Source organism: Malurus melanocephalus, unplaced genomic scaffold (assembly GCF_030028575.1).
Source record: "Malurus melanocephalus ecotype Western Australia unplaced genomic scaffold, MMel_1.1 scaffold_827, whole genome shotgun sequence".
Lineage (NCBI taxonomy): Eukaryota > Metazoa > Chordata > Aves > Passeriformes > Maluridae > Malurus > Malurus melanocephalus.
The window spans coordinates 163,806-175,573 of NW_026624059.1; the positions used below are offsets into that span (position 1 = coordinate 163,806).

General features: G+C 51.0%; 1 protein-coding gene across 1 annotated transcript; it reads right to left on the reverse strand.

The window, feature by feature from the left end:
- Positions 1–39: 39 nt before the first annotated feature.
- MATCAP1 (microtubule associated tyrosine carboxypeptidase 1) lies at positions 40–11,768 on the reverse strand (the record flags this gene model as incomplete). The annotated part of the gene is made up of 6 exons (XM_057385442.1): positions 40–1,111; positions 1,614–1,711; positions 2,535–2,840; positions 3,201–3,333; positions 7,343–7,486; positions 11,439–11,768. Coding segments are annotated over 6 exons (1,176 nt in total), but the record flags the coding sequence as incomplete, so codon positions are not given.

Consider the following 11,768-nt stretch of genomic DNA (forward strand, 5'->3'; position numbering starts at 1 on the left):
GGTTTGTTTGTTTTTTTGTTTTTTTTTTTTAAGAGGGTGCTCCTAAGGTTGCCATGACTGCTGCAGAGTTTGTGTGTTAGAGACCAGGAACAACTCAAGTCAGTTTTAACTTTCGCCTACTTTGATTTACTGATGTTGTCCCTGCCCAGAATGTTGTTTTTCACATTCCATGACCCCTTCCAGCCCCTGACGCACCAGCTCAGTCCATGCAGCTTTGCCTGTGCCAGCAAGAGGCACGGTGGGTGTTCGCAGTGGTGCCACCAGCCTGGTTTTTGATGCTATCCACAACCTTTTGCCCACACGTCCTTTCCATTACATCACCTTTATTACACGCTTTTTCCTAACATCAAGCCCAGTCCCCACCCTGAGTCCTCAAAGCCAGGCAGGGTGGCTGTAGCCGGGGTGCAGAGCTGGGCAGAGATTGGTAATGGGGGATTAAAGTCCCTGCTGTTGCTGGTAGAGGACATSAGGGAAGGGATAGGGAGCGGAAAAGGCATCCATGGGACAATCTGTGGGTGCAGGCCAGCCCTTATTCCCTGCCAGGCACAGCCCAGAGCTCCCAGTCCTGTCTGCTTGCCCCAGGTAGGGCCGCCACAGTGCTGGGAGCACTCCCAGTACCCTACAGAAATCCCCCTGTTGCAACTCCCCCAGCACAGCCTTCTGCGCTCAGGGACCAGCACATTGCCCCAACTCCACCCTCGTTCCCCCTGAACCCTCTTCTTCGGCTCCCCAAAACCACGTGGAGCCACACAGCTGTCCCCAAAATATACAGGGACGATGTGGGGGGACACATCAACACAACCACACGGGCCCTCRGCCGCGCTACCCTACACAGCGGTTACATGCACAGCGCCCACCTTGGGCTCTGCCCTCTGCTCCAGCCCCAATAAATACCCAATAAATAGCACCAGTTACACCCTTGGGGTGCTGGTTTAGGGGGTGCCCCTCAGTCAGGCAGCAGCTGCTCCAGCTCCTCCTCGTTCAGGCCATTGGTGGTGACAATGTGATCCAGCTGCTTCATGTACCTCTCCAGGTCCTGCATGAAATGGGGGATGCGGGCCTTATCCAGGACTCCAAATTTTTTCAGCCGATTCACATCTTCATAGGAGACCTGGCAAGGAAGCACAGAGATGGGGTCAGTCCCTTCCATCCCAAATGCTGGCAGGTGCCATGGGGGGTATCTGGTGCCCTTGCAGGCCCCCGGATCACTCCCCCAATTGCCCAAACATCCCTGCTGCCTGTGGGGAGGCAGTGAGAGAGCTGGGAGTGTGGRATTTGCAAGGATTTGTGGTTTTGGTAATTTTCGGTCACTGCAAGGACAGGTGACAGCAGGACTGCTGTGGCCAAGGGCCAGAAAGGCTTAACCTGCTGGGTTAAGCCTCTTCCCGAAGGTCTCCCACAGAGGATTATGGATTGTCCTGTCCTTCCTTGTCTTCTACCCAGCACAGCCTTTCCCTGCTACACCCATAAGCACAGGGAAAGGCAGAGAGCTGAAGGGCTGCCAGGCAAGGCCTGGTTTTTGGGAAGCCATGAGATTGAGGGAGCCTGTGTGAGTTTTGGGATGGGATGGGACACTGGGATCAGCCCTCCCTGCCCCACCCTCACTCTGTTACCTTTCCAAGTGCAGCCAGCAGTGGGAAGTCGATGGTCTGCCGGTGGCGCAGGATGCGGAGAATCCCGTCCAGGTACACCTGGTCCTTACTGAAACAGCCTGGAACAGCAGGAAAGGCCTGGGATAGAGAGCCTGGCTTCCCACTGCCCTCCWCCTGCCTGAACATCTGCTGACCACAATAACCAGAATGAGGGCACTGACCACAAGTGTGCCAGGGCTCAGGACACTAGGTCCTGAGGAATGAGCCCTGGGAAGGCAGCCGAGTGCAGCAAGAACCACAAACCTCACTGGGATACTTCCATGCTTCTTCCCAAGTAATTTTTTTAAGGGTAAACTACTGCAAACATCCAAATGTAGCCACAGTAATGCTCATTTTTCCTTTCCTTTGCCTGCTGCTTCCCTGAGAGCTTGTGCAAGTTGCTCCCATGGGATAGTGGGGGTAGTGCTGGGAAGGGGGAGGGATGCAGGGACTGGCTGCTATGCCTGTGTTGGGAGGAAAGGGTTAAAAGCAGAACACTGATCTGGAGGATTGTAACTTGCCCTAGTGACCTTGCACCTGGGTGTAATTCTTGATAAGCCTGTGAACAGCAGGTTGGTGATCCTCTGATCTTGTGTTCCTCTGCCCAGGTGTTGAGTGTTGCTCTGGGGATCCCCCAGTTAGTGAGGTAATGGAAATAAATTTACTCTTTGTGCTCCAGCCATGAGTTTGTGGCTGTTCTGTCTGCCTGTGCTAACTCACACTCTACAGGACTCACACATCAGCAGAACATACGCACCCTCTGTTTYCATTGTAAAAAAAAAAAAAAAAAAAAAAAAAAAAAACAAATTTAATTAAAAAAAAAAAAAAAAAAAAAAAGAAAAAAAAAGAAAAAAAATAAATAGAATTCCTCCCAAAATTCAATTCACACCCCCAGAGTGGTACCTGGCTGTGAGGTGTCTGTCTGGCCCCGCTTTGCCCGCACGCAGTATTCCCACCGCACACCAGCATCCTGGACATACTGCTCCAGGTCCTGGAAGAGCGCGGAGAAGGAGAGGYGGCTGGCCCGCTCGATGGTGTAGTAGAGCAGGGCTGCCCGCCACAGGAAGGGCTGCTTGCGGAAGAGAACGCTGTGCAGGCTGGCCAAGCCTTCCTCGGTGGGGTTGGCGGGCTTGAGGCTGTACTGCTTGCGGCCCTCGGAGCTGTGCCAGGGCTGGCGGGTGTTGTTGACCCCCCGGATGTAGTGGGTGCCTGGGGAGGGGGGACAGGAGAGAGTGCCATCAGCCACAGCTCCAGAAAGCTCAGCTCACTACCCCATCCCAAGATGCTGGGGTTGGGGCCAAATCTCAGCACTCGTGAGTGCCTGCTCCAGTCTCAGCTGGTGATGATGCCATGGGACATCCCACCCAGGGGAAGGCCAGACATGAACAAACAGTGAACACATTACCCTGCACACACAGAGTGGTCCAGGTGACCTCAGACCCTTCCAAACCCGCTCAGGAACCCCCATGAGGATGCTCCCTTGCAGAATCTGTGGGTACCACCTTGCCCCAGGGCATTACCCAGAGGATTGCCCCTGCTCTGCCCCACACCCACAGCCACCTCACTGACCTATCTCATGGCGCAGCATCCCCTCCAGCCAGTGCTGCCGGGCTCCGGCCAGGTTGATGGCCAGYGTGGGCCGGCTGTCCTCCACCATCATCACTGCCTGCGACAGGAGGTCATCCGTGAGCTGCACCACCACCTGCAGAAGAAAAAGGAGGCAACGGCCATCAGCAGGGTTCTGGCTCTCAGCAGAGGCTGAGATGGTGTGGCAGATGGTCAGAAAAATCCACTGACACCAAGGATGGCACCGTTTGGCACTGCTGCACCATCACTGGACTGTGCTGCAGCTCCCCAGAGGAATGACAGAYAGCAAGAGCCATTGGGGTTCAGGGGATAATGAGAGGAGAGAGATGATCTCATGCAGGGATGAAGTAGCTCCTTTAATCTCTTTACAGCCAGCAAAGCTGAGCAGGCACTGTGGGGGAGCAGGCAGCTCCTGGGCAGCCTCYTCCAGCATCCCTGTGGCTCCAGCATCACCATCCCTGGCTTGCTCCCATGGGCTCYCCACAATTTTGGGGCCACACAGGATGGAGATCCTGTGGACACCCGCCTGGTCCCCCTTCTGCATCCCCACCAGCAATGGGATGGGGCCATCAACACAACCCCATTCTGAACACCCAACAGCACCAGCTTTGGGGGGCTCTGCATCCCCCAAGAAACATCTCTTGAGGGGTTCAAGGCTCTGGCTCCATTTTCATGGACTCCTCCATGGATTCTCCCATTCGAGGCTCCAAGACATCAACAGTGAGAATGGCTCCACGCCAGTCCACCCTCACAAGAGAACCCATGTGTGCTGGCCACAATTCAAGCAGCGATGGGCATTGCTTGTGCAGGACTATTCAGTGTCTTTATCCAGAAAAAAATGGTATTTTGAGAAACCTGGTTATCACAGGTGCTGGAGCCAAAAGAGTTGCTCTTCATGAATTAATGTGCCAGCCAAGCAGCACATTCTGACCACCTGACTTCAGATCTACAGCAACTCAACGGTGTAGCATCTATCACCAGAAGATATGGTCCCTGGGCGCTCTTGCACCTGAAGTTTGGCAGTGGCAAACCTCAGGATAGCAGTCAAAATTCCCTACATACCTATTAACTCTACAAACCATCTATTATTTCATAGCTGACACTTCAGGATGAAAGTGCACGCAAATGTTATTACATGACAATTATTCTCTTATTAAAAAAAACGAGAGGAGACTGAATTGGTTTGCTTTAAGTCAGATTTATTATTACTATTATTATTATAATTATTTATTATGAAAGCCAAAAGTGCAGCGTAACAGAGTCCACCGTTGGGCAAACAAACAACATCAAATACTCACAGTGCAACTGCTTACCTGGGTTAAAACATRCCAGCGTGAAAAGGAATCCCTCCAACGCTGAGAAGAGACTTGTCAGTTCACCTCTGTCTCCCTGTGCAGAACCAGTCATCCAGGAACAATGGAAAGGAACTCTCCATTGCCCAACTGGGCAATGCCAGAGGCCACAGTTTSTCACACTGCCCACTGCAGCCCTTTCCCTGCTGCAGCAGCCCATCCTGCTGAGCAGCACCACTTGCCTTGTTTTGGGACCCTCCAGCTTTGCAGGTACTGTTATAACTAGGGCTGCAACTCCAGCCCAAAATCCTGCTCCTGGAGCAGCAGCACCAGCTCTCCAGGTCTGGGACCTCTCTCATTCTGAGCAGCATCCCCAGTGCATCCTTGTGGTCGATGCTTCTGCTCAGCTTTTGTGAATGCACTRATGGAGAAAGAGCTCATCCCAAGGAACCAAGGGAAGGCTTCTGGTGGTCCCCCTGGCACAGGGGTATAGTTCCTGTCTCTCCCCAGCAACTTGGCACTGCTCAGGACCTCCAACACTGAGCAAGCAGCTCAGAGGTAGAGTGACACCATTGATGGGATCCCAGGAGACATCAGCTAGCATTGTTTAGGCTGACAACACTCCATGACCTCAGGGATTGCCATGCAGCACTTACCAGTGGGGCCAGGTGTTTCTCTGCTGCAAACTGTGAACCCACTGAAATCCGTACGGAAACCTCCAGCAACATCGTGTCTGTCCTGAGCCAAAAGAAAAGCAGGAGAGCTTCAGGATCTGCAGCTTGGACCCTGCCAAAGCAGCTTTTGAGGGCACAAAGTTAATTTCAGCATGGACACTTACCCAGGAGCGCGCTGCCTACGGTGCTGGAAAGCRGGATTCTGCCTTTGCTGATCGGTGCTGGGGACAAAGGGCAGCTGCAGTGGCTGCCACCAGCCTGGCCACGCTGCCTGCCAGGACGGCCTGTGGGCAGGGATGTACCAGCTGCTYGAGCTCTGGGCTAATGCTACCCCAACATGAATTTCTTCTTTTTTAAGCAAGCCATCATGATTAGTACGTATCAGGTAAGCAAAGGGCACAGCAGAACAGACAGGGCACAGATGGTGAAAGTCAGGAATCAGAGATACAGGTGCAGGGAGGGAGACAGACGCCTGAAACCCGCCTGAAACAACCCTGTTCCCCAACAGGATGTGAGATTATCAGTTATACAGAAGTTTCAGTAAGTTTTGGTCTTGTAGGAGCAAGCTCTGCCMACAATGCTGCATCAAGAGCAGGTGAAACCCTTCTCTCTCTTCCACTCCAGACTCACCAGCAAAACTTCTAATGGATAGAAAGGAATAAACCTATCCTTTGTTTTAAAAGCACTTATCAAAAGTCCCAGATAAAACAAGCCACATATCTCGCACACCGATGTGCAAACAGTGACTGAACTCTGTGTTCCCTTGAATCACAGGAAGTCCCGAGTTGGAAGGGACCCACAAGGTTCATTGAGTCCAGCTCCTAATAGCTCTGAGCACAGGGAGAATGACACAGGATTGGAAGGAAGCCAGTTGCACACCAATACGTAAGAAAATCAATGGCTTTCTGTCCAGCTAGAGCTCAATTAATGGAGAAGAGAATAGCTGAATTTAATCAATTAATACACCTGAGAGACAGAGCTCAACTATCAAGTTATACATGCAGGTCTGTAAGACTGGCAGCTGCTTGGCTGGGTACTGGGACTGGCTCTGGGCACTCAAAGGCAGATCAATTGTAGGAAAAGATCTGCAGAAATCCTTTCTATCCCAGGCAAAGCTTTAGGAGAACCAAGGTGCCAACCTATACTCCAGGGATACCCTCAGCAGGCATCAGGGTAAACCAAGGGTGCTTTAGGAGGAATGTCCTTGGGACATGTGGGACCTCAGGGGACCCCTCATTCTGCTTTTATGGGCTTGGAATACACTGGGTACCAGTGGGAGAGGTGATGCTTTGGAGAAATGCTCATCAATAACCCTCTTTGGAGACAGAGCTGAAAAATCAGAGGTAGGAAATAGTCTGGCCAAGAAGCAGTGGTGAGGAAACCCCACACCAGCCAGCACTGCACAGTCCCTGTCCGGCAGCCAACAGCCCCAGGGAGTCCTGCAAACCAATCCACGCAAAGCCAGGTCCAGAAATTCTTCTCAAACCTTAAACCCAAGACAGTGGAAGTGTTTTGTCAACACCTTGCTGGCAGAAGAGGGAAAAAGAGCTCCTTAATGGCAGCTGTGGGATGCCCCATGCTGGATTCTCCAGGATGTGCAGAGAAACCAGGTTAAGAGACGTTGAACTTTTCCCCTGGCTCCATCCSCCATGGCAACTCTTGTATCTTAACCATGTATTTCCCAGCCTTAAAACCCAAGCTTGGAGTTTCAAAGCACCATAACCCAGCCTGTCTCACAGGACAGCAGGAAATCTCTTCCCCTGGCTTTGCTTTTGGACCTGTGGGTTCAGGCAGCTGTTGGAGAAGTCTGCCCTCCCACTGCCAATAGCAAGAAATGACCTCCCAACAGTAATTCATGCATGCAGCAAAAGGGTCCTGGCATGGCCACACAGACAAGCAGCTGCTCCTCCCTCTCTCTCAAGCATGGAAGGGAGATACACATGGAAAATATCATAGGAAATCTGTGGAGAACCAGCACGCACATCCTAAAGCCGGAGTACGGTGAAGCTGCAYGTGAAAGGACATCACTGCTCAGGACAGAAGAGTTCCCTCTTCGTAACCTCTTTGTAGCAAAACATTCCTTAATCTGAGTCCTTTCCATCAGAAAATAAACACTTTGCTGTTATTTTACAAGTGATAAAGGAGGGACACAGATTACCTCTCCCACACAGCCTTCCTTCTGCATGTACTTTCGGATCACGGACCAGATCTGGCACTTGCTCAGCAGCCTCCCGCCCGTGGCGACCTCGAAGCTCTCGTAGGTGCCGTACTTCTCCAGCACAGTGCGAATWATCCTGATGGCCTGCAGCACACAGAGAGCACAAACATAAGCACAAACACCTCCCCACGAATAAACACACCTTAATATCCCACGTGCAACAAGACCAGTGAAGATAAACCCTGATTAAYGCCACTGAAATGAGATGTGGTTTTGCAAAATCTAAAAAAGCAAGGAGATTGTGCCAGCTGGAGGTGGACACCAGGACAGACAGACACTTCACACAATCAGCACGACACACAGCATATTCCTTCTGCTTTTTGTCACCCTTGCAGGCATCTCTTGYGGGAATGGGGCAAAGCAGAAGCGAAACCGCATCGTCTCAGTGTGGTTAAATCCATCATTATTTTCAATCTTTTCAGCTTTCAGTTCTCCTTGCAAACTCTGATGCTTGCACAAAGATCTCCAGTTTCCCAGCTTGCTTTTTAGCCTGTTTCTTACTACATTGTTGGATTCYAAGCCCAGCAATAAGGCTGTGCATCCCCCTCTGAAGTCAAACGGGGTCTCAGCACCACCAGCCTRCTGCACACCCAGCAGCCTTCTAATAAAAGCATCACGTGCTCCACTATTCCCATTAACATTTATGGWGCATTTATAAAATATGAACATTTATTAGCACATTTCCTCTCCAAAAASTGTGCTTTTATTCCAGACATTTTCAAGCAATTACCTTCTCCAGTCACTGGAATATATATTAATATCATACATTACATTAATATTGTATTAGTACCTATTCCAAAGCAGATGACTTTCAACCAGTTCTGGAATTTTTCCAACAGTTTTACTGCATCTGCAAACCTGGCTGAGCTGTTGCCAAGATTCCCAGCCCAGGACCAGTTGCTGTCCCTTTGCAGTCCCTAAGGTTACCCAGGTTCAGGAGATGGGTGCCCACCATCAGTACTGGTGCTCAAATCATCCAACACCCATAAGACAAGAGAAAATGGCTCAAGTTGTGCCAGGGGAGGTTCAGGTCAGATATTAGGAAAAAAATTCTTCATGGAAAGGATTGTCAAGCATTGGAACAGGGTGACCAGGGTAGGGGTGGAGTCACCATGCCTGGAGGTATTTAAAAGATGTAGATGTGGCACTTGGGGATGTGGTTTAGCAGTGTGATTGGCAGTGGAAGTAACAGCTGGACTTGATTTTAAAGGGTCTTCTCCCACCTAAATAATTCTATGATCCYAAGAGGAGGTTTATGGTCTGCATGTGGTGAGCAACTCCCTCTATCCCTGCAGAAGGTTCTCATTTTCCTTCCCTGGGCAGTTTTCACAGCTGGTTTTTATTCTCAAGTCACTTATGGTGAATTTTCCAGGAGACTCTGTGCACAGTTTTTCTATTCTCAGTTTTGTTTTCTGGGGGGTTGGGGTGGGTTTTTTGCTTTTTTTGCTTTGTTTGCTGRACAGTCAGGCTCATTTTTACAGCACTGCAAGGACCCTCCAGCTGACCACGGCAGAAAACGGACCTTTCGTCCTCCCACCTCTGCTCAGCCACTTGTTCTCTCTCCTCCCAGGGGACCCAAACCACAGAGCCAAGAGAAACCCAGCACAGCTGGTGCCCAGGAGTAAGACAACCAAAGAGCTCCTCCCCAACCTTCAGAGCACACCCTGGCGAGCAAAATTCCTGAGATACCAAGTTTAATGTTCTGAGCATYCCCAAATCATGGACCCACCATATGCAGTGGGATAACAAATCCTCCAGCCCCAGCTCTGTGCTGGTGCCACTCAAATTCATGTGACAAACCAGAGATGTGATCTCCAGGGTGATGAGCTGCAATGGGGCTGCAAGAATCCTCCTGGTTTATTTATATTTTTATTAAAAAAATAAAATAAATCCCCAAGTACATGCAGAGCAGCTGGAAGCAGGGAGCTGATTTGTCTGCTTGTGTCCAAAGATGCTGACTTAGCAAAATGTCTCATTTATTTAAGCTCCATGATTTATGAAGGTCTTTGAAAATAAAAGCAGTTTACAGCTAAGAGTTAGCTGGCAAGGAAAAATGCTTCCCAAAATAAAAGAGACTGGAAGGAGGTTACTGTAGGGTAAGAGCAAAGGAACAGTGCCATGAATGCTGTCCCATCGGACCATCGCCGGAAAACTTGGAGAAACATTGGCAGAAACACTCAGCACTTAATATCTCTTGCAAAAACTTTCAGAATCCACAGTGGTCACAAACCCTTAATTCCATTCATTCAAAGCATTGCCCAGAGAAAAAGAATCTCAATTATTCATCTTTTACTCTGCTGCAAGCCAACTGCACCAAAAGAAAAAGCAGGGGGCAAAAAGAGATCTGAGCAACTCATTTTACTGCACGACTCAGGAAATGAAATACAGGAGGGAAACGCTGAAAGCTGGCGAGGTCTTTGCAGGAGTCAGAGTGTCTCCCCTGCAAGAGCCTTGCTGGCACCAGTTTATCTAGGGCAGAGGTATGGCACACACTGGGAATGACAAACCGCTTAGAAAGCTGTTTACAGAAAGGGCCTGAATCATCTGGGTAATAATCCAGGCAGACACACRGGCAGTGATGCGGGAATAAGTAAACATTCAAAAAACAATAAATAAATTAGTGATGAAGTTGTTGCTTGAATGAGTAACTCCCAATTGGGAGAAGAAATAAACACCTCTTGGTGTGCCAATCTGAATTTGGGGTAAAAGGGGGTTTTTATCTGCTCCCTGCTGGTGTGGTAGAAAGGATGCTCTTGCCAGAGGCAGGATGCCCACTCCCAGGAGCAAACTGGTTTGGGGGCATGGCCAGGCTCCAGCTCTGAGCACAGGGCAAAGGGACAGAGCAGCTCTACTCCTGCATCCACAAAAGGCTTGTTTGTGGGCAGAGGACCCTGAAAGCACACTCCTGCCTCTTTTCTCCTGTTGACTGACCAGGAGCTGTTTTCTCAGCACCATTCACATGGCAGAGAGCAACTCAGAAATGTTTCATTAGAGTATAAGCCATGGAAACATTTAAGCAAAATAATAGAGACTCCTGAAGTGGAGTCTACATCAACTAATATCACTACTGACCATGTTTGCTGATGCCTTAAGGATGCTGCCACACTGGACAACTTTTAGGCCTTCCAGAAAACAAGCCAGACTTAACCACCAGGTCATTCAGGCTAAGGACCACTTCCCTTGCTGTCACCCATGTGCTCCAGCTCCTCGGCTGTTATTTCTACAGCAACAAGTGCAAAACCATGCCAGCAAGGTGTCCCAGATGGAGCACAGCTTCCAGCATAAGCAGGAGCCAGTTTGATCATWGAAACACAGATTGGTTTGTGTGGAAAGGGACATTTAAGATCATTTAGTTGCAATCCTCCTCCATGAGTTGGTATACCTTCCACTAGACCAAGATGCTGAAATCCCCATCCAACCTGGCCAGTGGGTAGATGCTGGCAGCATCACCCAGCACCAGTGTGACCCATGCTGTCACCCATGCTGTCACCCACACAGCATGTACCATTCCTGTAGGTAGGTGAGGTTACCCCAAACAGGTTTAAGAAATTACAGGGTGACCGTGCTGAAGGCAAGATACAAAAGGTGTTAAGGAGAGAGAGATCAGGAAGCAGGTAGAAAGGAAAGCAGGCAAGATTTCACATGGACGAGGGGGAAGGGTGTTAAATTGACAGAGGGTGGGTTWAAGTTGGACRTTWAAAAGAAATTCTTCCCTGTGAGGATGTGAGGCATTGGCACAGRYTGCCCAGAGAAGATRTGGCTGCCCCATCCCTGSAAATGTTCAAGGCCAGGTTGGATGGGACCTGGAGCAACCGATCTAGTGGAAGGTGTCACTGTCCATGGCAGTGTGTCGGGTGGTYTTTAAAATCCCTTCTAACCCAAACCAYTCCAGGATTCTATGACCGTRGACCATCTCCTGGCCAGCCCCACCACGGAGCAGTCCCACCATGATGAATCCCGGTGGCATGTGAATATCCACACCCTCGTACAGCCCTCCTCCTCCCAGGCCGAGCATCCCTCCCCGGCCCCGCCTCACCTGAGCCACGAAGCGGTCGGAGGCGGCCCCGTATTTGTCCAGSACGGCGGCGGGCACCGGCTCGGCGTACTCGAACTGCGGGTCGTAGGCGAAGCTGGCGCGGAAGAACCGCTCCCGCTCCTCCTCCACGTTCCGCGGCCGCAGCGCCACGAGCAGGCAGGGGCTGCGCCGCCCTCCGCCCTCCTCCCCGCGGCCCCGCGCGATGTGCGGCAGTGAGGCGGCGGCCCTCAGCCCCCCGCGCCCCGCCGCGCCCTCGCTCCGCCGAGTCCCGGCCCCGGTTTCCGACAGGCGGCGGGTTCCCCGCGGGCAGCGCGGCGCGGGTGGCGGTAG